This window comes from Lactuca saligna, chromosome 6 (assembly GCF_052625555.1).
Source record: "Lactuca saligna cultivar CGN05327 chromosome 6, ASM5262555v1, whole genome shotgun sequence".
NCBI classification, from domain to species: domain Eukaryota; kingdom Viridiplantae; phylum Streptophyta; class Magnoliopsida; order Asterales; family Asteraceae; genus Lactuca; species Lactuca saligna.
Window position 1 is genome coordinate 45,856,936 of NC_136422.1, and position 27,158 is coordinate 45,884,093.

General features: G+C 35.0%; 1 protein-coding gene and 1 non-coding gene across 2 annotated transcripts; one reads left to right on the forward strand and one right to left on the reverse strand.

Annotated features, from left to right (window-relative positions):
• Positions 1–1,859: 1,859 nt before the first annotated feature.
• LOC145003642 (small nucleolar RNA R71) lies at positions 1,860–1,966 on the reverse strand. The gene has a single exon (XR_013662094.1). It is a non-coding gene; the product is annotated as a small nucleolar RNA R71 (small nucleolar RNA).
• A 20,133-nt stretch (positions 1,967–22,099) lies between these two features.
• LOC145002512 (RING-H2 finger protein ATL57-like) lies at positions 22,100–22,651 on the forward strand. The gene has a single exon (XM_078961768.1). The coding sequence runs from the start codon at positions 22,100–22,102 to the stop codon at positions 22,649–22,651; it is 552 nt and encodes a 183-aa protein (XP_078817894.1).
• Positions 22,652–27,158: the final 4,507 nt, after the last annotated feature.

The following is a 27,158-nucleotide window of genomic DNA, read 5'->3' on the forward strand; positions in this document are numbered from 1 at the left end:
CTAAGAACCCTTAGAAAGTAGAAGAAGATTAGAGATCAATAGATCAAGTTATTGGAGAAAGAATACCACATCATTCATTTGGTTTGCTTAGTCTTAATAATGTTTAGTCTAGTTTCCCATATGATTATGTGTTTTTCTTCTAAAATTATGGGCTAAAACCATAAACTTTCAGTTAGAGAAGATGAACCCTAATTTTATGAGTTATTTTCTTGTTTCATGAATTTAATGAAGTTGGTTTAACTTGTGTTTGATAGATCAATATCTAGTATGTTAAAAGTTTCAATCTTTTTTGCTTAGATTGCAAGTTTTGTGTACTTAAATGATCACTTTGATTTCATGAACTTGTTTACCTAGTTCTTTATGAATCTTAAATTACTAGAGCTAAAGATTGACTAAATCCAAGATTAGATAATGAAGATCGTTGCTTTAACTATGATAGAAAGCATAATTATATCATAGTTTATGTTTTGGTTATTTTTCTAGATTGTAGATAATTAATCTTAGATTTATCACTTGTAGCCCAATAATCTTAATAATTAATTTAGTGTCCCACTTATGTAAGACCATTTCATAATTGTTCATAACTTGGTCAAAATGTTAGGAGATTAGACCAATACTTCTAATAAATTTTATACTGGTAACGAACTGAAATTAATCCATGTATTGAAACTAACCATAGGAAGAAGGGTGATTCAAAGCTAAACGAAAGTGTATTTATTCTCTTTATTTACAATCTTTTTTGGTTATTAGCTTGCGTTAGTTTTTAGTTGTTTGAGTAATTACGTTAATCTGAACTTGCAAAATTAGATAAAACCACCCACTTTTTGTTGTTTTTCTTAGTTTAACCTTTAGTAATTACTTTATGAATTAAATATTGTTTCATGTGATCGACAACCAACTTACTTTACTATCTTATAGTTCGACTAGGTACATTGCCTAAGTACGTTTTAGCTAGTTAAGTTTTGTTAGGTTTATAAATTAAAAACTAGTAGGTAATAATCTGCACATCAAGTTTTTGGCGTCATTGTCGAGGAACGACTAATTTTAGTTTTAATTTAATTGTTTTAGGTTAATCGGTCATTTTTCTAGAGTAAAAACTGCAAAAAGTTAATTTTCTACATTATTTTTAGTTTTCTGTTTTAACCGAGTTCACGACATGACGGGCTTACTATCATGACGTGAATACTGAGTTTTTCAGTTTTTTGTTTATTTTGTTTTAGTTCGTTTTTATGGGGTTCTTTTGTTTTGTTTCGGTAATATATGACCAGGGGATCAACTTTTAAGATTATGCCACCATTAGAAGATCTGGAATCCGAGTTTCACAAGAAGAAGGATAAAAAGAATGGAGAATCTAGCAGCAGTTTCAAACTGGACAAAGTTGAAACTTTTGAAAAGACTACCGAAAAGAAAGGCGCTAGATACAAACTAGTAACCAAGAGTATTTCAAAAGAGGAAGTAAAAAGTGACGTAGAATAGATGGCAGACATCACCACGATGGCTATGTAAGAATACAATAGGCGGATGCGTAATCACAATAGGCTGGGCCATATACCACTAACAATTCCATCTGCGGCAAATTTCAATCTCAAAGGACATATCCTCACTATGCTGAAAGACATTCAATTTCGGGGAAGGATCATGAAGACGCTTATAGAAATATTGATGAAGTCTTGGACATTGCGAATTACTTCACTGCTCCAAATGTTTCGTGAGATGTAGTACTACTGAGAATGCTTCCAGTCACTTTAATAGGAGCAACAAATAATTGATTGAAGTCACTCTCACCTGGACCAATAAAAACTTGGACCAACCTTCGTAATGAGTTCATCCAACAATTCAACCCTCTTTCAAAGATAGCAAATCTTAAAAAGAAAATCCATAATTTCCAACAATTGGATGGTGAATCTTTGTACGACGCATCGGAGCGATACAAGGGGTTACTTCGAAATTGCCCTCGATATGATATTAATTTGCAACAAGAAATTTATATTTTCTATAATAGGATTAATGTGAGCACTCTTCAACTCCTTAACTATCAAGGACCAATAACAAAAAAGGATCCCACTACCAACAAGGCGTTAATCAATGAAGGCAACAAGCATTCAAGAGAATATGGATAGGAGGATCACAAAAATACGACAATCCATTCACTCAATTCAAGTGGGTCGTGATAATTTTCATGGGACACATTTGAATAGGGGTGGAATTGGTACGGTTCAAGTTTTTTTCCTCCAAACCGTGTACCATACCAATTATAGTTGGCATAAAGTTTTATCTACCAATATTGTACCAATGATACTTGGTACCAACTTAGTTGGCTACCAACAAATTTGGTTGGTACATATTGGTATTGGTATATACCAAAATAATTAAACAATATCTATATTTGAAGAGTTTGAGACTTGGTAATCTATATAAGACTTCACATTATAATCATCACTAACTGGTTAAAATTTTTTCCAAACATGAATGTGACTTGAAGTTGTGGCCATCGCTTGTGTTAGTAAATCATTTTAGTGTCATGTATCTTTCTTAACCTTGTGTTAGTAATTTCTTTTACTATCATGTTTTGTTCAAAAAAGAATCAATATCAATTCATAGACTTATATTAATAACTTCGACTATTACTTGTTAGTTGTTACTCCTAATTAAAACTTGAAAATGTAATAACTGATATATATATATATATATATATATATATATATATATATATATATATATATATATATATATATATATGTTGGATTAGGTATCTAATCCCATAACTATAATTGGTATATACTTGAATTAATAGTAGCACAATCCTTTTGGGTTGCCCTTATACTAGCAATTGGACTATATGACTTTTGGAGAAAGAGGTTGAATTTATTATTGGAATAGAAAATTGAGAAAAATGATTTATTAATGTATTATGAAAATAATATATTAATTGGAAATCATATTATTTAATTAATAGTTAATCAGAAATTGATTGGTATTAATTTTGGGATTAATTGTATTAATTAAAAGTGCAGGGGCTATTTAGCAATTTATTGATAGTTGAAGAATTAGGCTCTTAGACTACCCTAGAAGAGCTGGACGAAAACTTCTAGGGAGGCACTAGAAATTTCGTCCAAGACCTTGGATGGGGAGTCAATGGGCTGATTAGGCCTTAAGCTAAGGAATTAAGGTTTTCTCCAGCAAACCCTAGCTTTGGCTCTAAGCTACCTCAGCTATATAAATGGCTTTACCCCTTCATAATTTCGGCTACTCTAAAAGCTAGAAGAATAGTTGAATTTCTCAAGATTCACCTCCTCTTCCCTCCTTCGTCCTTTTCTTGGTGTGGGTGTGAACCATTAGAGGTTTTGCACTTGTGGCACTTGCTCTCAAGCTTCAAAAAGTCTTGGATTCAAATGTTTATACCACATAACAATTAAATCCTTAAAGGTATGTTTAGTATATTATGTTATGATTTTCAAAAATAGGAGATACCTCCTAGGGTTTTTCCTTTCGATGTTTAATAATTGTATGTTCAATTAGAGAAAATATAGATCAAATCAATTAGGGTTGCATGCCCATATATTATTTTTTGTTATGCTTAAAACTCATCAATATACTGGTTGGTATGGTACAACCATGGTATTCAAAATTTTCTATCGTTACCATACCAAGACTACTTAATTGGCATGGTATTAGCGGCCAAACATATTGGCTACCAAACGTGTTGGCTACCGATTTTATTGGTTCGGTAGGTAACATGTTGGTTGGTTCTCCGTGGTACATATTTTCCAGTCCTAATCTACTTAACTACCAGAGTCTGAACCCTGGTCTTGCATATAGTTTTGCCAGAAGCCACCTACATGTCTTTTATACAAATGTCAAGGATCACCCCCTGATCTTCTAATAACATAAACCAAATGGGCCAACATTGGTGCCTTCGACCCATAGTACAATGAGGAAACTCACCACAGGCAGTTGAAACGCACGGATAAAACTCTGACTGCGGATCCGCTAATATCTTCGTGCTATCAAATACCAAAATAACCACAAATTAACAACTGAGTCCCGACTCACGCTAAGAGCCCAAATTAGGGTAAAAGACCTTTTTACCCTTCCCTTAACTTGGCCCAATCCAAATGTCCAAAAGCTCAAAATCCAAAATAAGCACCTAAGGCCCAAATATGAAAATTGGGCCCAATCCCTTTCATGGGACTTCTCTCAAGAAAATCCAAACAAAAGTCAACAACCCAACCAATTAATTATGATGGCCCAAAATGTCCCAAGACAACCAATCCCACTCAAGCCCAAAAGATAACCAACCTGCTGAGTACGATAGGCGTACTCAGCCTGTATGCGTAGGGTACATCTTAAAAGGCTTATACGCACAACGTACATGCTTGTATGCCCCATGTACTCACTAACTTGGACAATTTTCCCAATTCAACTCTTAATCCAATAAGACTTTGATCCAAACTCGGATCTGACTTCCCTAAGGTGGTTAATGACATAAAGTTGCCAACTTTATGTGCATGCATGGCTTAATGGGGCTCTAGAGCTCAAAAGAGCATAATAAACGACTTAATACATGCATGAGGCCAAAACCACCATAAAGTTTGCACCTTTATGCCCAAGGAACTCTTAATATGTCCAGATCTATAAAGCTAAGCTCCAAAAGCAAACTTAACTCCCAATCACCAACCAAAAAGGACCAAAATGACCAAAAACATGCCTAGGAGTAGATCTAAGAAATGAAATGGGAAGGCTTGAACTTTATACCTCACAAGCCACCAAAAGAAGATGATAAAGCTAGATCTCAAATCCCTCCTCCAAAGAATAAGTCTTCAAGTTTCTTCTTCTTCTTCTTCTAGATACATAAAATCTTCACAAGAGATCAAAATCATCAAACAAAGGCTAAGGAACGAATTAGGGTTTTTATAGGGTGAGGAGGCTGGTTAAACAAGGCAACAAGAGGCTTACTTATGGCTTAAATAGGGTACAATCCTAAAAATAGGTTTTTCTTAATCCCCCTGGTAGCCCAGCGTACGAGGCTTCGGACCGGCAACCATGTACCATTAATACGCTAAGCGTACAGATGAGGTACGCCCCGCGTACTAGATTCTCAGTTAGTACACTACGCGTACCTTGTTCTATGCGCCACATACTACTCACAAAGGCAAAAAATGCAATTCTTCCAATTCCGAAGAGCAACAAGGAATATCTCCATTTCCAAGCGTTACACAAAACATTCTTTTCTTTCAAAAACATTCTTGCCTTCAAGGCACTCTTTCAAAATATCCTTTCCAAAAATATTTGACACTTTCATTTCCGAAACATTTCATATATCAAAAAAATAGTTTTTCACTATCATCAAACCATTTTTCCATGTACCCCAAAGCGGTAAAATCCCAACATGTACTCACTTCAATCGCACGAAGGTTAACTAGTCCTCTTCTAGTTCTTTTCCTTTATACAACACTCTCAAACACCACCTATATAATAAGTAAAGGTCTATCCAAATGAACAAAATACCCCCTCACAGATTCCATTACTAGATTTTATTGCTTCAAATCATTCCTTATGAAGAGCTATGAACGTATGCGAAAACCATGTGCAAATCCGAGTCTATACACAAAAGTTATGAGGAAAATACTAAAGTTCAGACTTTTGGTCAAGTTTGACCATGCAGGTCGCGTCTCGTAGCAGCCCAAACACCCCCAAAAACTCACTTTTTGACTCTTAAACTTTCTTGGATGGTTTTGGTCTTTTAGGTAACCAATTATAACACTTTTAAAAGTTTTCAAGCACTACTAGAGGACATTTTATCATGTTAAAACATTCAACTTAATTCATTAAGTCATCAATCAAAATGTTAAGTCCATAATGCTTACAAACACTCAAATGAAGGGGTTAAGAGCTCAAGTTTCTCAAAAACACTCTTTAACCAATATGAAGTTTCCCATATCATTTAATACGTCATTGGATACTGTCAAGTACATAAAACCACAATTAGTCTCATTGCAAGTACTTAATACAACTATGGAATCCTCAATTCAATTACATGTTTCCTAAATTACCCTATAGGCCAAACCAATCACTATAGCTAGAACCTTACTAGAATCCCTTCATGTTTGTGTTTCAACACCATCTTTATAATGTATATTCATATTCATGAATGGCATTCACTTCTTAGATATAAATCTTTATGTAGTTATTTATATATTTCCTAAAATGCCCTTTTGACCACAAACTCCATGGATTGATCCAATAATCAATCAACACTTAGTATCTTGCATCCAAATCATTTTGATAGAATCCATTCACGATTATGAATTTTATTTGCTCAACAGTTGCTCAGCTATAAAGGATTCCATTGGTTTCATCATATTATCCCCAAATCCATTTCAATCCTAGCTTATACATGATTCTACCATCATTGATGTGTTTGAGTAATCCAATTAGATTCATTGTCATCAAACAACATCTAGGTCAAATAATCTATTCCAATTTAACATATAAAAAAAGAAATCTCCAAATTAGATTTCTAGGGTTCATGAGGGTTTTCACCCAAATCCTCAAATCCATCAATGGTGTGATTGGATTGATATTGGAACCATCAAAACTACTCAATGGTAATTAGAACCCAAAACCCTGACCATTTATTTGAACTAAAATGAGATTAGGGTTTTACCTAAACCTTGAAATCGAAAATGGAGCAAGTGGAAGAGATTTTATACCTTGTAAACCATGGTTTTGATCACTTCTTGTTCCAATGCATCAATACTTATCTGGTTTGAACCTTAGTTGTGAAGGAGGTATGAAGTCACCACTTTTGGGAGCTCTCAAGCTCAAATTTTCGTTCATATGGCTGAACAAGTGAATAATTCACTTATTTCCCTCAATTTTACATATTTGATCCCTTAACTTTCCAAAATTCTCACTAAAAGTCTCCATTAGATATTTTTTTTCAATATTTATTGATTTATTTAATGGAATGTTTGTTCATTTCCATCTTAATTTTGATAATATTTCTTACACCCGTTTATGGAGTCAACTTTGTTCAAACAATATTTCGCAAATTAACACTTTTTACCCTTAGACTTTAAAACGTCATTATTTTCATATTTAACTTTCAAAACTTCACATCCACTAATGATATGATTATTCCTTTATGACTTAGGGGCTGTTTGGCAGGATCTGAATTTTTAAGAGCTGAATTTTTAAGAGGTCTGAATTTTTAAAAGGATCTGAGTTTTTAAGATTTGAATTTTAAAATGTTCTTTGGTTAGAACCTCGGAATTTGTTGTGCTGAATGATAAAAATGACCATTTTACCCTTCTTTATCATTTCTTTCAATTACAACATTATACTTTTACCCTTTTCTTATTAAGGCATCATACTTTGAAAACTATAACCAATTCTAGCATTTTATTTTCAATCTTTTAATAGAAAATAAAATGGAGTAAATTACTGAAATCGTCCCTATGGTTTAATTAAAATTACACGTTTCGTCCTTAACTTTTATTTTGCACTCGGATCGTCCCTATGGTTTGATTTTGTTGCGTTTTTCGTCCCTATGGTTTGGTCAAAATTGCACATTTGGTCCCTAACTTTATGTATGAAAGGAACGAAAAACGCAACAAATTCAAACCATAGGGACGATCCGAGTGCAAAAGAAATGTTAGGGACCAAACGTGTAATTTTGACCAAACCATAGGGACGATTTCAGTAACTTACTCAATACAATGCAATAATAATCTAATAACTAGAAATATACTGCTACTTCATGTTACAATACTCGGAGCAGCCAAATTTTATCCCCATCTAATGTCACCATGTGAAAACCAACCATTTTGTAACCTATAAAAATAACTAATTGCCAGCAGGACCTTCAACTTCATGAAGTATCTTCATATTGACCTATTATGCAATCACCACAACATATCAACCTGTTAACCAAACCCACTACTGATGAAATATTTCTTCACATCATTCCCTTCATGAACTAAAGGAATGCCTACTTTTAGCTCGACAATTTTTTACACATGTCCTGGTAAAATACCCATTTTCAAAAATAAATCAATAAAGATCTAAAACTTGTTATTTGATTCTAATGATTCACAATCAAAACAACTTTCCATCAGCAAAAATCAAGACCATTGATTCCAAAAATACACTTGCCGATACTAGAAAACACCATAGCATGTTTCATAAAAATAAAAATCCTAACAGCCGATGGAAAGGAATCAATCTTCAAAATCATGTGTTAAAGGTAACAACAAATTAGGGGGAAATGGTTTCATGTGTAAACTTCAGTCCAGCACACCAAAAAGATAAATACCAAAACGAGCATTACAGTAAAAAACCAAAAAGACCCAAAAGAGCATCATGATTTTCAAGTGTAGACTTCAATCCAGCACACCGATTTCAGAAACTAGGTTCAGAAATTAACCCTAGCAGAAAGTTGATTTTAGAGAACCATTACCTGATGTTGTTTTCGATGAGATTAACGGCAATGGAGGGCGGAGCAGGCGGCGGCACTGGAAACGACTCTGGCAGAGGCGGTGATTGGTCAGTGGCGAGAGTAGTGGCGGAGGGTTGCAAGTCGTCGAAGATGGTTAGGAGGGAAGAAGATATTGTCTCGTGAAATAGAATAGAGAATAGGGAATACAATGGGCAAAATGGGAAAGAGCGTGCCCTTTTATTTTTTCAGATACAACATCAAGTCTGGAAAATTAAGAGGTTTTTTTTAGTTTAAGAGGTAAAAAATAAGATGCTGCCAAACATTTCATATATGAATTGTTAAGAGACTGACCCTTAATTTTTCAATTAAGAGGTAAGCAAACAATCCTTTAACTATATAAATCATTTTTCATTTATTTATTTTGTTAATTTAAGAATTTGTTCTTAAATTTTAGGGTAGTACGCATATCAACCCCACAATCCTACATCGGCCACTTAATCTTAACTCTAGTAAAAGGTAATTGAAGAAGATCATGTTGGGACTCAAAAATGGTAGAAAAAACTGTAGAAAAATCAATGGCCTAACCACATGTTATCTAGCGAATAAAGACTGATAAAAACTCTTGAGTTCATCCTTCGCCACATTTGGGTTATCCACCTACACCCCATCAATCAAAATACCCCTAATCGCAATTGCCTACACTTACGATTAAAAAGACCATGAAAATAACCCAGACCCTCATCACCCTCTATAATCCACTGAACCATAGCCTTCTGAGTCAAGTCTATATGGGAAAGATGATCCAAATCCTTCAAGTGTCTAATTGCCAAAATGTGTAACTCCCTAGACTCCAGTAAACCATCATCATCCAAACTTGTGCATCCAAACAATCAATCCTCTCCTGAAGTAACATCATATATTGATCCCTCTCCATACGTCTGGAATTTCTCCACCCATGTAAGTTAGGTTTAAGAAGTTGTAATTTTTTCTTAAAAATAACCCACGGATCATCAATACCCTCTACGGTTTATGGCCACGAAGAATAACTCACATCCTTAAAACCATCCATAAGAAACAATAAATGAAGTATCCGGAAAGGATAAGGCTCACAATCCACCATATGCTTTGTCAAAAGAATAGAGTGATGGTTTGGAATCTTTTTTTTAAACCATCGCTGAAAGGTGAGGAAAAGCCCTATAAAAACTCTTTGAAACCAATAACCAATCCAATTTACTAAACTTTGACGGTTGGCCCCCTACTTGTCACACCAAGTAAACCTTTAATTGGGTGGTGCATAGAAAGCACAAGTTACAAGTTTAAACGAATGATTCGCTTCAGAACCTTCTTAACCGATTTCTTTGTATTTTTTTCGTTTTTACTCTAGCATCTTGCTTTATGTGCTTTTATTACATTTAGCCATTTGAAAAACAAATATATGCAACCCTTAACGGCAGCATAATTAAAAGTGCTTACCTACAACATAATATACTCATAATTTTCTACTAATGATAACGATATGTAACCGAAAAATAGTACAATGAGTAGTTTGCTATTACAAAACAAAAATTTTTTAAAAACTTGCTATATTATCCATATTCATTTTAAGACTTGTTATTTGTTAGTATAGCCTTATTAGTTTGTATACGCATCTTTGTTATGGCCGGTCCATATGTTTTGTGGCCCGTTTTCTATACCTATGTATATTTCATTGATTAAATTAACGAGAGATCGTTTAGGTGCTAGTTTAGGAGTAGTTATGTATTATATTTTCCGGTTCAAAAAAAAATGAATGAGAGATCAAATACTAGAGAATACTCATAGTTACATGGTATCATAGCATCATAGCTTGATTACCCTTCAACCCTAAGTCCACGTTATCTTCCCTGTCGACAATCTCTCATTCATTTAGTCTATATATATATATATATATACACACACACACACACACAAAATGATGAGTACATAAATGGGCCACAGTACACATGGCCGACCATAACAAATATGCACATACAAACTAATAAGGCTACGCTAAGACCAGTAGATATGGACAACTAGTCATAACACCAAATTGGTGCCACCTCACATGCCACATAAGCAATTGTGTTATAACACCAAGTGAGGAAATGATCACCATGTTATAACAACTTGTAACACCAACTTTTTTCCATGTCAAAAAAAAAAAAAAAAAATTTCGAGTTTCGTTTTTTTAGTTAAAACAAACATAATATATAAATAACACATAATGTTTAAAAAATAAAATAGTGTTTAAATTACACATAATATTCAAATTGAAAAAAACATTACAATATATATATATATATATATATATATATATATATATATATATATATATATATATATATATAAAACCAACGCTATTCGTTATCGTTACAGTGGAAGATATAATCCGCCAAGTCCTCCTGAAGCTGTCTATGTTTATTTGCGTCCTGAATGTCAACAACTCTATGCAAATACTCGGTTGTTACTGGTTGAAATTGAATGTGTCTGGGCTCCGTTGGGATATAATGTGCAATATTTTGTCATTTATCTTCTACTACCTTGTTACGCATTATAATATATGTATACATGACATATCATAGAGTTTCTAAGTCCAATGGTCAGGTCATTTATCTTCTACTATGTGCCACTTCGCCTTTAGCACTCCAAAAGTACGTTCCACATCCTTACGTGCACCTTTTTGTCTTCTCTTAAAATTTTTGACAATCTCTTCAACCGGGAGTCGAAATGTGTTCACGAATGTGGAATACTGAAGATATATTTCATTTGTAAGGTAATAGTCATATTTTTATTTGTTGGATTAGTGTCCAAGCCCGTAACCATATTTTGTAAGTACTTGACCCGGTTGTGCATGGTCCTTTTGGGTTGCCTTCACCAAAGCAACTTGACTGGAGAAATTAAATAGAGAGAGAGGTTATTGTGATTTATTAATATGTTATAAGAATAATATATTAAAGGAAAATTATATTTGTTTAATTAATATTGGTCAATAATTAATTAGGAATTGATTTTGTGATCAAGTGTAATTAATTAAACTAGAGGGGCTGAATTGTAATTATAAGATAGTTGCAAGATAGGGCAATATTTATCCTTGTTAAAGGATGAACGAATTTAAGGATAAGGATATCCTTAAAATCATCCAAGGATAAGAGGATAAGGGTTTTTCAAGGCTTATCTTGTGGTTGCTTGGTGGGCAAATAACTGGATAAGGATAAGGACTTAAACCCTAATCTAAACCCTATATAAAGACCCCTAGGCCTTGTGAATTCGTGTACATGCTCCTAAGAGGTCCCAAGGACGAATTCCAACCCCTCCCTCCTCTATCTTAAGCCTCTCCAATTGCTTGTGGTGTTTGTGAGCCATTAGAGGCACTACACTTGTGGTGCTTGCTTTCAAGACTTAGGATTTGAAGATTTAAGTTGTTATTGCAATATAACAACAAGAGCTATGTAAACCAACCTTTGTATGCTAATTTTGAAAATAGCAATGCACATTAGGGTTTTATTCTTGTGTTCATAATGTTGTGTATCTAATAGTGAAAACATAGATCCAAACTAGGGTTGCATGCACACTTAGGATTGTTTGTATAAAACCCATCAGTGGTATCAGAGACTTTGGTTAACATGTTTTCAATTAGTTTTATTCAATTGTATGAACTTGAAAAATTAGGGTTTATAGCCAATAAACCCTAGGAGGCCATAGATTTCGAGATTAGGGTTTCCTAACCCTAATTTGCGAAAATCTTGAAAGGGTTTTTGAATCATTTCCTTTCAATCCAAGATTTCGAAATCTAGGGTTTGCAAACCCTCAGATTTCGAGATTTGCCTCCTTCCCCAAGATAAGATCCTAAATTTTAGGATTTGGATAATCCCATATCTTGTAATTATCCTTTAATAGTTAAATATGGTAATTAAAGATCATGCATTATCCCATCCCTATTTTCGAAATTTATGGAGGGATTTAAGGGATTAGGATAATTTAAATGTTTAAATGATAATTATCTTTTAGATCTAGATAATCCCTTATGATTTGATAATACAAATTAATAGTTTAATTTAAGATAATTATTAAATCAAGAGTTTTAATAATTAAAATTTTAATTTAAGTGACATTAAATTTCGAAAATTTTAATTAAAGATTAAAACCCTAGTATTTTTGAAATGTTTAAAATACACCATATACTATTATATTATTACAAGCTTAATAAATATATATATGTATAATTAAAATGCTAGTCTTACCGTTAGTAGGCCTCATTCACGAAGCCGGTCTAAAAGGTGGGTATAAGGTTGCGGCCTATAAAATGGTGCTTAATGGGCGTACACTCACACCCACCGCTTGCTTGATCGGTGGAGGGTCGTTAGCCGAACGGGTAGGATAGGGCAACCTCATCCTCTCATTAAAAGTATAATAAGAAATACAAAGTAACTACATGTTTTCTAAAATTTCCCAATCTTAGTTACTTTAGGAAAAGTGAATTGATGCAATCCCATGAAATTACACTTTGCACCTTGCTAGGAAGTTAGTGGAGCGTGTGTGGTTTACCGGCACACTAATTGGTTCTAAGCGAAGGTGGCAAAGGGTGATTCATTGTTTATCATAGTTCGATGGAGCGTGTGTGGTTTCCGGCACATCTAATAGGTGATCGTTACAACGAAGGCACCATGTGAATTTGCATGGTAATTCACACCCACTTTGTGATCCTCGGTATCCCAGTCACAAACGAGAGGGGCATATCGAGATTTAAACATGCCATTGAAAAGTTTCAATGAATCTCATCCGAACCTAGGAATTCTCAATACATTTAGAACTTAGAGTTAGGTTTTTCATGATGGAGAATTAGTGAATCGTCATTCACTTACCTTCAAATTATTTGCGTTTAGATTACGGCATCCCTTTTCTAAGATGTAAATATTGTTGTTGGATCCTAGCCCTAATTTTCTTATTCGGTGATTATTAAGGATTCATATTCTAATCTATCTTTGTCCTTTTTCTTTTAGAGATGTCGAAATCAAACAACGCTGCCGATAGTTCCTTCACATTGATGAGCCTTGCCAAAAGGTTACTTTCAATGGAACGAACTTTAGCGAATGGATAAGATACATTCGCACAATTGCTCGCTACGAAGACAAGGAGTATGTCCTCGATGAAAAGCTTGAAAAGATCAACGCTGAAATTGCTACTCCGGCTGAAATGAGTGCTTTTGAGACTCATGAGCGTGATGCAACGAAGGTCCACTTCATCATGATAGCCACAATGAACTCCGAATTCCAAAAGTCCTATGAGGACATGTACCCGTACGAGATGCATCAAGACTTATTGGAGCGATACCACCAAAACGCGAGACAAGAGCGTTATGAGATCTTCACTAACATGATTTCCGCTAAGATGGGTCATGGAGAGTCTCTTACCGTGCACCTGCAAAAGATGCAAAGGTATGTCGATCGTCTTCGCAAGTTGAATGTTGACTTTGGGGAAGACTTGGCAATCGACATGGTGCTTCACTCTTTGCCTCCAAGCTATAATCAATTTAGGATGACCTACCACATGAACAAAGAAGAGGTCACCCTAAGCAAACTCCAAGGTCTCTTGAGGGTCGCTGAGACAAACTTCAAAGACAAGTCTGCTGCACCTACTCCCAATCCGTCTGCTGCTCCTGTCTTGGCAATTGGTCAAGGAAAGGGAAAGAAGAGGAAGGCTTCATCGAAGAACTATCGCAAGGTTAAATCCCGAGATGGTGCCTCTTCTAGTGGGACCAAAGTTGATCCCGCTAAGCCCTGCTCTAACCCTAAGGAGGCTAAATGTCACCACTGCCACAACATAGGACATTGGAAGAGAAGCTACCCAGAGTACCTGCAAGCCATCAAGGAAGGAAAGATCAAGCCATCTTTCGCAGGTATATACACAATTAAATCTAACGATTCTAATCATGCTACTTCTTGGGTTCTTGATACCGGTTGTGGTTACCACATTTGTTCTAATGTGCAGGGACTAAAAGGAAGTAGGGATGTGAAGCAAGGAAGGATAAATTTAATCATGGGGAACAGAAGATCGTCGCCTGTGACCAAGATTGGAGTATATTCTTTAGTGCTTAGGAATAGTTTATGTTTAGATTTAGAAAATTGTTGCTATTCGCCATAAATGGCTAGAAACATCATTTCATTTCATGGTTTGTTTAGACAAGGTTTTAGATTTTCTTTTAATAATGAGAATGGTTCTATTTTAGCTTATCTAAATGGTGTCTTTTACTTTGAAGCTATACCATGTAATGGAATTTATGAAGCTGTGATGATTGTTGATAATTTAGGAAATGATGTTTTGAATATAGATTCTTCCAATAGTTTGGATAAAGCATCCTTGTGGCATAGTCGTCTTGGACATGTCAACAAGAAACGCATAGCCCAACTCCAAAAGGATGGAGTGTTGGAGTCATTCGACCTTAGGGAAGATGACACATGTGAATCTTGTTTGCTTGGAAAAATAACTAAGTCACCCTTCGCTGGTACGTGCGAAAGGGTGAAGGTTTATTGGACCTAATACATACCGATGTATGTGGACCGTTTAGATCAACCACGAAGGATGGGAACCGCTTCTACGTGACTTTTACCGATTACTATAGTAGATATGGGTATATCTATTTAATCAAGCAAAAGTCAGAAACTTTTGAAAAGTTCAAAGAGTTTAAGAATGAAGTGGAGAATCAATTGGGCAAGAAGATCAAGATGCTTCAATCCGATCGAGGAGGAGAGTACCTAAGTCTTGAATTCCACGAATATCTCAAGGAGTGTGGAATAGTTTCACAATTGACGCCACCTAGGACACCACAATTGAATGGTGTGGCAGAAAGGCGTAATCGAACCTTATTGGATATGGTTCGCTCTATGATGAGTCGTGCTTCACTATCAATCTCTTTTTGGGGGTATGCCTTAGAGACTGCCGCCCATATCCTTAACCGAGTCCCTACTAAGAAGGTTGCCAAAACACCTCACGAGATGTGGGCGGGGAAAGCTCCTTCGTTGGCACATATCAAGGTTTGGGGTTGCGAGGCTTTCGTAAGACGAGATACTCACGACAAACTCGAACCTCGAAGTGAGCGATGTATTTTCATCGGCTACCCGCAGAAATCCTTTGGATATCTCTTCTATAGACCGAAGGACAATGTTGTCTTTGTTGCGAGGAGAGGAGTTTTCCAAGAGCGAGAACTCATAGGACAAGAGGAAAGTGGGAGGCAAATAGAGCTTGAAGAGATTCAAGAGTCGATAGATGAAGGAACCTCCACCGCTGGCACTCAACCCGAGGAGGAAACTCCGGTTGAACCAATTGACGAGTCCTTACCTCTTAGACATTCTGATAGAGTTAGAGTTCAACCCCAGTTTTATGGTTTTCATATTACTACCGAAGGGGACATGTATATTAGTGATGGTACACTAGTAAATCTTGATGAACCTAATAGCTATAAGGAAGCCATGGCAGGCCCGGAGTCTGAAAAATGGAAAGAGGCGATGGATAGCGAGATCCAATCCATGTATGATAACCAAGTTTGGAATTTGGTTGATCATGTGCCCGGACGTAAGACCGTTGGGTGTAAATGGATCTTCAAGAAGAAGACCGACGTGGATGGAAAGGTACACACATATAAAGCGCGATTGGTTGCGAAGGGCTTTACTCAAACTCCCGGAGTTGACTATGATGAGACCTTCTCACCAGTTGCGAAGATAAAGTCTATTAGGGTAATGCTAGCTATTGCCGCATTTCATAATTATGAGATTTGGCAAATGGATGTCAAGACCGCTTTCCTTAATGGAAAGTTGGCCGAGGATGTTTACATGGCTCAGCCAGAAGGGTTTATGGATCCGAAGCATCCGAATAGAGTTTGTAAGCTTGAGAAGTCCTTTTATGGACTTAAGCAAGCATCTCGCAGATGGAATCTCTGCTTCGATGAGAAAGCCAAAGAGTTTGGATTTGTACGAAGCGAATATGAGTCGTGTGTATATGTCAAAGCCAGTGGGAGTATAGTAAGCTTTCTAGTTTTATATGTCGATGACATATTACTCAAAGGAAACGACATCCCGACTTTGCAGGAGGTTAAGTCCTGGCTCGGGAAGTGCTTCGCTATGAAGGACCTCGGAGAAGCTTCTTACATTTTGGGAATAAGGATAGTAAGAAAAAGAAGTAAGAGACTAATTGGACTTAGTCAGAACACTTACTTAGAGAAAGTACTAAAACATTTTAGTATGGAAAACTCGAAGAAGGGAGAATTACCGATACAAAGTAATGCCAGATTGAGTAAGACTCAAAGTCCGAGTACCGAAGCTGAGATAGCTGAAATGAGCCGAGTTCCTTACGCTTCCGCAGTTGGCTCAATCATGTACGCTATGACTTGTACTCGCCCTGATGTAGCCTTTGCTTTGAGCATGGTTAGTAGATATCAAGGGAACCCTGGCAGAGCACATTGGATTGCTGTGAAGATATCCTTAAGTACCTTCGGAGGACGAAGGAATGGTTTTTAGTCCTCGGAGGGAGTGATGACTTTAAGGTGCGAGGGTACAGTGACGCCAGCTTCCAAACCGATAGGGACAACTACCGTTCGCAATCGGGCTGGGTCTTTACCCTAAATGGAGGAGCAGTGACTTGGAAGAGTTCCAAACAGGAAACAGTAGTTGATTCAATGTGCGAATCAGAGTACATAGCAGCGAGTGAAGCGTCAAAGGAGGCAATATGGCTGAAGAACTTCATTGGTGACCTTGGAGTTGTACCCGCCATAAAGGAGCCCATGGAGATTTTCTGTGATAATGAAGGAGCGGTTGCCTTGACCAAGGAACCGAGGGATCATGGTAGATCTCGACATATCGACAGAAAATATCATTTCATCAGACATCGTGTAGAAGAAGGACAACTCATAGTGAAGAGGATATCCTCAGAAGATAACCCAGTAGATCCGCTTACGAAGGGACTGAGTAGGGTTAAGCACTTGCAGCATGCTAGGAGTATTGGGCTGAAGGATGGTATTAGCATAGATTAGATAGTTTTAGAAACGTATAATTGATAAATGTAATTGACATTTGATGATTAAATAAAGGAGTTTTATTTATAAGTAAAGTTACTGTCATATGTTAATTGTTTAACTATTGTTTCACTTTGCATGTTTTGACTTCCAGAATAATTGAGTTTATTAGGAATAATCGAATTATTCAAATTGTCCACAATCGTTCATATGTTGGAAGTAGATATGAATGAAGATTGTCGTGAATTGGTGCGTATATTGTCTAAATGGTATTAGACATAGCAAAAGATTGTTGCGACGTTCATGAGTGCTTATGAACTGGATTTGAGCATTGGAACAAACCCGCGCTTGCTGGAATCACCGTATGGAATAGGATATATAAGAGGTGATCGTAAGACAATAATATCATATAGTCTTAAAACCTAGATATATGGTTTATTATTTGCTAATTGATTGTACATTGATAATGCGAAAACGCATTGGTAACTCAATGTTATAAAACGCATTGTTGTGTATAGTTGATTATTGAATAAGTAAATGCATATAAGTTGAAGTTTATCTATAAATTTTATCCTAAGATGGTAGAAGAGATATCTCGGCCGCTCGATGATTTGATTTGACTTATGTGTCGGGCCCGTTCAGAACTAAATTGATGTGTTCGATTAAGTTCTATGTCAAATAAATCGGAGATCGAGAAACCTAAATGCTTAACTAATCATTCCATAGAATTGTCAGCATGATATCTAACAGAGGACTGTACGATCCCTTATCTATAGGACAGGTTACTGATAAGATCAAAGTTTGACAGCGTCTTTGAGAGCTACGATTGTTAATCGGGTTGCAGGTTACATTTGTGGTTACTAGACTTATCGAAGTGGGAGACTGTTGGATTAGTGTCTAAGCCCGTAACCATATTTTGTAAGTACTTGACCCGGTTGTGCATGGTCCTTTTGGGTTGCCTTCACCAAAGCAACTTGACTGGAGAAATTAAATAGAGAGAGAGGTTATTGTGATTTATTAATATGTTATAAGAATAATATATTAAAGGAAAATCATATTTGTTTAATTAATATTGGTCAATAATTAATTAGGAATTGATTTTGTGATCAAGTGTAATTAATTAAACTAGAGGGGCTGAATTGTAACTATAAGATAGTTGCAAGATAGGGCAATATTTATCCTTGTTAAAGGATGAACGAATTTAAGGATAAGGATATCCTTAAAATCATCCAAGGATAAGAGGATAAGGGTTTTTCAAGGCTTATCTTGTGGTTGCTTGGTAGGCAAGTAACTGGATAAGGATAAGGACTTAAACCCTAATCTAAACCCTATATAAAGACCCCTAGGCCTTTTGAATTCGTGTACATGCCCCTAAGAGGTCCCAAGGATGAATTCCAACTCCTCCCTCCTCTATCTTAAGCCTCTCCAATTGCTTGTGGTGTTTGTGAGCCATTAGAGGCACTACACTTGTGGTGCTTGCTTTCAAGACTTAGGATTTGAAGATTTAAGTTGTTATTGCAATATAACAACAAGAGGTATGTAAACCAACCTTTGTATGTTAATTTCGAAAATAGCAATGCACATTAGGGTTTTATTCTTGTGTTCATAATGTTGTGTATCTAATAGTGAAAACATAGATCCAAAATAGGGTTGCATGCACACTTAGGATTGTTTGTATAAAACCCATCAGTATTTGCTTCCATTCACTGTGAAAAAAGCATCGGGGGCTTTCCATTCAAAAGATCATCAAATATTGACGGATGATCAAGAACGTTGGCACCGTTATTGGAACCCGCAACCCCAAAAAATGCATACAAAATCCATTAAATCTTGAGAGGCAACAACCTCTAAAACCAACGAAGGCGATCCGTGATGACCACTTGCGTATTGACCTTTCCATGCTACTGGATAATTTTTCCATTCCCAGTGTACAATCAATGTTTCCAATATTTCCTAGAAACCCATGACGTTCTTCATGCACCGCATACACCTGTTGACAATGTATATAAACTCTCCCTTGCGGTTCTTTCGGACATTCTCATATAGTCATCTATGGTGTCGGGTAACTCCCTTATAGCCATCAAACGAATGGCCGCAACACATTTCTGCAACATTGTTAACCCTCGTCTACCTCTAGCATCATATCTCAATTGAAAAAATTAATACCTAAAACATATATTACCTACAGTTTAAAAATATAGTACACTGGTAAATTAAAGAAACATGTAGTACATTTGTATATATTTTAGTAAATGTGTACTAAAATTAAAGAAACAATACCGGCTTTCCAAGTCGTTGGCGATACGTAGGAACACATTCCTACTCAAACGAAATCTTCTTTTGAAGTCCTTCGATCCGTATACACAATTATCCGCAAAGTAATCGCGATATAGATGTTCATGTCCTTCCTCGTGGTTACTATTTAACATCGCACATCTTGTTAGTAGCAGAGTTGGGTCTGGTTGTAACAACTCATTAGTGTAATAATGATACATCATCCTGAAGAATATATCGTCATCGAAATAATCGGACGAGTCGAAAAGATACATAAATTTTTTGAAGATAATTGAAATTATATAGAAAGAAAGAGAGATTTGTGTGGAAAAAATTGTATAGATAATAGTTATTTATAGACAAAACTGCACAAATGGTCCTTGTGGTTAGCTGAAAATTGACACTTTTGTCCAAAAAAGTTTAGACTAGCACCAAATGTCCAAAGTTTTCATTTTCTTGCGAGTTTGGTCCGATTTGCTTTGAAATTTTTTATAAAGACGATTTTGCCCTTACTTTTTACTTTTTCAAGTTATTTATTTATTTAAATATTTTTCTGATTAAAAGAAAAAATTTTAAAAAGCCAAAACTCTCTCTCTCTCTCTCTCATCCCCACCACTTCGTTTATTTAAAAAAAAAAAACATTATAATCCATGAATACCATTTCAGAAATCCATGAACACCACATTAGAAATCAGAAATCCATGAACACCTACTTCAGAAATCAAAACTTATCTTTATAGTTACGATTTTCATAAAAATAAAATATCACCACCACCATTGAAGATTTGAAATAGATTTAGGGGAAAGAAATCAATATATTGCCTTCAAACAAGAAAACACACATACACGAACAGATCTCATTTCATCTTCAGATCTCGGAGCATATATGACGACGTAGGGAGATGGATTTCGATTAACCTCTATCGGTTTGTCTTCTCCAAACCATGACGTAGACATGGAAGACAAAATGATGATAAAATCATATTCTTCTGCATAATTTCATCTAAATCGATCTCGAAGACAACCCACCATCAATCTAACCCTTTTCGAAGTCGCCTGTTAAAGCAATCCCTACCACCAAACACCATCCCTTCACCTCAGGTCTCTCCCCTTGATTTCCAGTCGCAAAACGCCGCATCTGAAAACCTTAGCCGCTAAGAAACCCTAACTTCATATTTCAATCTCCTTTCTCTTGTCTTCGGCTGTCAAGGTTCAAAGGGAGGGTAGAAATGATCGAAGTTGGTGTTTGGGGTGGTGCTACCTGAACGAAGGGAAGCGGAAGGGGGCTTGGGCCGACGACAGTCGCTGGTTTCTTCTTCTTTGGATGGTGGTAATCAAGAAATGTGAGAGAGAGAGAGAGAGAGAGAAAGAGAAAGAGAAAGAGAGGCGATGATGAGGTCTGATCAGGGATACAGATGACTTGCCTAATTTTTTGTTGGAGATGGAGATGCTCTTTGAGGGTATCTCTTGGCAACAACATTGAAACACAAAGATGGAAGAGGGATGGAGAAGAGGGTGGGTGGAGAGAGAGAGAGAGAGAGAGAGAGAGATTGTATATTTTATTTATTTTTTTCTTTATAAAAAAGTTATTAAAGTAAAATAACAAAGACAAATTTTTTTCTTTTAAATAGAAAAATATTTAAATGAATAAAAAACTAAAAAAGAAAAAAGTAAGGGGCAAAATCGTTATAATGAAAAAGTTCAAAGAAAATTGGACCAAACTCGTAATAAAATGAAAACTTTGAACCTGTGGTGCTAATGCAAACTTTTTTTGGACCAAATTAACAATTTTGAGCAAATCACAAGGATCATTTGTGCAGTTTAATCTTATTTATATAGCAAAAGAATAATTAATATTAAGGTTATTTTTTTTTTATTAATTTGACCATTTGAGTTTAATTCAAACAGTATATGTGTTTCGCGCGATGGTAACGAGCATGAGGTGCCCCACAGCGAGAAGAGACGAGAAGGGGGCGGTGTTCCCCGTTATGACGTCGTTTTGACGTATACACGTAGATCATAATGAGCAATTCCTAACCCATACCGATCGCTCTAACATCATTATCCCGAATTTACCCTCAAAATTTCACAAAAGAGGTAGTTACTTAGTGAATTGATCACCACACGTCCACCGTACGGTTTGTTGGGTATAAAACTTTGTTAATCAAACGATGTCGATGTGATTGAGAAAATATAAACAATTGTAAAATATTTTTTTGTATATATAAAACTAAAAACATAACATTCGTTTCTCTATTATTTTGCCTCAGAAAATTTTAAACGCAATAATATTAATGTATATGAAAAGTAGGTGATAACAGATAAAGCTGAGAATTTCGAAACAAAACATTCACAGACAATACATGGAGCGTCAGTCCGAACATCGCGATGAGCACCACCGCCTTCATTCTTCTCCGATCAACACCAACCTCCTTTCCTACCGCCGGAGCTTACTACAAGACGAAGACACCTCCAGAGCTATCGGATCACCGACGCCATCCTTCACCACCAACTCACCTTTCGACTCTTCATTAGCACTCACAATCCTCGTCCTCCTTACTGTTCTCTTCTTCATGGCCTTCTTCTCCCTCTACATCCGCCGTTTCACCAGCTCCGAAGACTCTCTCTCCGGCCACCAACGTCGATCCGCGCCGCATTCCCGAAGAGAAAAACACGGCGGACTTGACGCCACCACCGTCCGGTCTCTCCCGGTGGTTCCGTACGGTGGCGATTCGAAGATTTGGGGCGAATGCTCAATCTGTTTGAGTGAGTTTGAGGAGAGGGAAACAGTGAAAGTGATTCCGTATTGTCGTCATGGATTTCATCCTGTGTGCATCGACAGGTGGCTTTCATCGCACGTCTCATGTCCCTTATGCCGGTCGACTGAGCTATTTCCGGCCGTCGATGAGGTGTGAGTAGGTGTGGTGGTGGGTCAAGATAAAGATCCGACGGTGTTGACACCAACACGACGTGAGTGAATGCATGAGGTCCCGCGTGTTATGATTGTTGGAGAAAGACAAGATTTGCCGGGAACGTTTTCTGCAGGTAGGCACGTGGGAGATGGCACGTGTGACGTCATGTACTAAACGGCAAAACGTACCAATTGTCTTTTTCTGTTTTCTGTCTTGATTTATTAATTTATTTTTAATTTTTATTTTGATTTTATCGTCTAGGAATATTTCGTGTTGGAAATAAATTTAAATAAAAAAATGATATTAATCATGTTGATGTAAACATTATCGTAAGAATGGAAATTATCGAAACATTCATTTGGTGTGATAACAAATACGTAAGCTACGCGGGACCCACAGCCCACAACTAATGTAAACATTAAAGTTTATGATTCTATTTTTTTCACATTTCTTTCAATAAGTAATAAAAAATATATTTTTTTAAATGTTTTTCATATCGATTATATCTTTAGTTAGCTTATATACTAGTTTTATTAAATATTATTCTCTATCAGATATATTGATAACTCATAAACTAGTAGTTAATTTTTCAATTAATACTACACATAGCCAAAAAAAATTAACACTACTAGAAATTTGTTTTTTCAGTCGTATATCGTCTCATAAAATAACAAATCTCAGATTTAACTATAAGGTTTTATTGTTTTTTATGGGCTTAAATAAATGTTTTTTAAAATATATTTTAAAGTAAGCTTTTATAAAAAGAAACTGATTTTGTTTGCTGGATAGAAGGTCGAATTGTTCAACCAGATCAGCGTATTAGGTTTTTAAAATTATTTAAATCTTAAAAAGTTGATTCAACATGTATTAATCGAGTTAAAGTGTGGCTTTTGAATTGGGAATATGTTTAACCTCCACACCAAGACATTTATGGTCTCTTCGTTGCGAGAATATTCTTGATTTGTTTTTGAAGGCGACACACAATTAACACAATTCATATTTATTTTATTTTAGATGGTAGCAAGAAATATCAAACTAAATTACAAAATAAATAAATAAATAAAATTACAAGAATCGTTATTCATTCGAATGCAAAATAAAATAAAATAAAAAGTTTATAAAAAATAACTCATAAAAGTTGCATGTTTCATCCACATTAATTTAAATTTGCACACTTCATCCTTTGAAACAGCGATTTCAAAGGATAATTTGTTTGCAAAATTACTGTGGTCGAAAGGAAGATAACTTGCTAAGAAGATGAAAACTATTGTAATGACCCGAAATTCTATCATCTAATTATCTACGGATTATCAAAGTTATTTCTAAGAATTTGCAGAATTTTGTTAACTCATGAAAATAAAACATTTTACATCCTAGGAAATATTTCAGGTTTATAATAAAATCATACAACTAAACTGAAGCAACAAGAAATATACAAGTAATAAAACTACTCATAATCTAAGTCTTTGTGCTCCTATATTCTTTGCATACACCAACTGCTATCTGAACCAAAACATGAAACATCTCTATAACATCATACAACAATGTCTGATGAGTTATGTTCTTTCTATTTTCATGTTTATTTACTCTTCTTCTAACTCTTTCTATCTTTCCATACTCTAACTTTCTTCGTTACTTCTTTCTCATACTCTGCTATCTAGTCTCTTTTTCTAATAGCATACAATACTAGTATTTCTCATTCATCTATATCTTCTACTCTTTTTCTTATCTTTACTTTCTACTCTTACTGTATCTCATGTTATTGATCTCATACTCTATCTTCTACTATTCTTCTCTAATCTTTTCTCTTCATCTCATACGATTTATTAGCCTCTTCCCAGGCTCTTCTTATGCTCTATACATGCTCTATGTTCTCTTACTTGATCTCGTTCATACTTTTCTTCTCTACTTCTTTTTTCTTGTCCCTTACTCTTATCTCATCTCATCTTTCTCTACTCTCTCTCTCTCTCTCTCTCTCTGTATGCCCTTCTCACACTCATACTCTTCTCTTTTCTCATCTCTTACTCTTGGCATGTCTTTCTCTTACTCTACTTACACTTACTGCTTTATTCTCAACTTTTCATGCATTTGTTGGATTAAGTGTCTAAATCATTAACTAATTTGGTATATACTTGAATTAAAAAACAAAGTTTTTTTTTTGGTTACTCTCAAAACTAGTAATTGACTGAATGACTTTTCGAGAGAAAAGTTAATTTATTGATTTACTATATGATTAATAAAAAGAAATAAATAGTTTATTAATATATTAATTAGAAATAGTATTATTAAATTAATAACTAAGCATAAATTAATTGGAATTAATTTTAGGATTAATTGGATTAATTAAAAATACAAAGACTTAACGTGTAGTTGTTTAATAGTTGAACAATAGAATGATTCTAGATCCTTCCTAAGGCGAATAAAATGCACGAGCCTCATAGGGTTTCTACAATGTCCCATCCTCCCTAATAAATGAAAATAGTTTTGCCACATGTCACTCTCTCATTAACTTGGACACATGTCATTTTTTGGTATTTTTGAATAAATGTTTTTTCCATGTGTCATTTTCTCATTGTTTATCTTTTTTAATTAACACATCATATTTACACCTCAATTAATAATTGTCTTATTTAAAACTAACCATTAAATTATAATATTATAACTCATATACTATTAAATATGTTTCCTTTTAAATTCAAATTTTAAATTTTAAATTTCAAATTTCAAATTTATATAAATTTTTGTTTAAACCTTTATATTTAATTTTTTTTGTTTTATCCAACCCGTATAACATACGGGTCAGACAGCTAGTGTAGATAATAAAGAAACTAGATAAAGCCAGATTTGAAAAAATATTATTTTATTTCTAATTAGGGTTTCCGGGGTTTTCCTATTAGCTATAAATAGGGCCCCTTGGACTCGCTACTTTCATCCCATCCATACCAAGAGCTAGAAGAGTTGAAATTATGCTTTCGTCTCGTCTCTCCTCTCAAGCCTTCCATTTCTAGGGCTTGGGTATAAACCATTAGAGACACCATAATTTTGGTGTGAGCTTGCCAAACAAATGGTAGAAATGAATTTTCGATTATTTAGACTAATAATAAAAAAACGTATATAAACCCTGGTCCTTTTAATTTCGATTATAATAAGCTTGCCTTAGGTTTTATGATGTTCAATTGTTTATTTCTTTCAATAGAGAAAATTTAGATCCAACGTAGGTTACATGTGAACTTAAGGGTTAAGTTGTTTTCGCCACATATATTAATTATAACCTATAAAACCTATTAGTGGTATCAGAGCAATAGTTTTCAATTGATTATGCATATTGTTGAATAGATAAAAATTAGGGTTTATAGAAATTAAACCCTAAATGTTTTAAAATTTCGAAAATGGTTGGTGTTCTTGATACGCTTGCCTCCACCCCTAAAATCTCGAAAATTGCTAGGGTTGTATGGGTTTATCTAGTTTCCTTAAATATGTTTCTAGAATCCTTAAAATAGAATAATTAAAACTGGATAAACCATGCCCTAATTTTCAAAAATTAGATAGGGTAATGGATTAGGATTAAATTTGAATTATTTGATTAATTGTTTAATAGTAAATAATTATTAATCCATAAACCCTTGTATTTGAAATGTTTTAAAATAAACCTTATATATTATTAAAACTTAATTACTATATGCATAAGAAACATTAGTCAAATCAATAATAGACCTCATTAATGAAACCATGCTATAAAGAAGGTATAAGCAAGCTGCCTATAAAATGGTCATTGAATTGGTGTTTATTCTCACCCACTGCTCTCCTAAGTGGTGGAGGGTCGTTATCCGAATAGGTTTGATAGGACATAATCTCATTAAAAGTATAATGATATAAAGTACTAGAACCTTCTTTAAAAATCTCACTCTAGTTTAGAAAAAATGTGAAGAGTATGCTAATCCATGAAAACACACATCATACTTTATATGTCGTTAGTGGAAGGTGCGTGGTTAACTGACACAGTAATAAGGACTTTAAAGAGAAATGATGGGCATCTCGAAAATTATCAATGTTAATGGAGCATGTGTGGTTAATTGACACATTAATTAGAGATGATAAATGACATCGAGGTTGCCAAGCGTATGCGCATGGTTATTCACATCTTGTTTGCGATCCTCGGCATCCCAGTCACAAATAGAAGAGCATAATGTGTAATTAAACATGTCCTTGATAAGATTCAATGAATCTCAAAAGATCTAGGAATTTTATAGATTTAAATTGGTGAATTGTTTTACCTATCTTCATAAGTTTGCAATAAGATTATGACATTCCTATTCTTAGTTGTGATATGTTATATTGGATCCTAGCCTTGAATATTTATTATGGGTTAAAATATTAAGGAATTCATATCAACTAACTAAAACTTTTCTTTTCATATAGATGTTTAATTCTAATGGTGATTTTAGTGTTGCTCAAATCTCCACCACCAACAACAAACTCACTTTACTATTGATCCTCTCTAAAGAGAAAT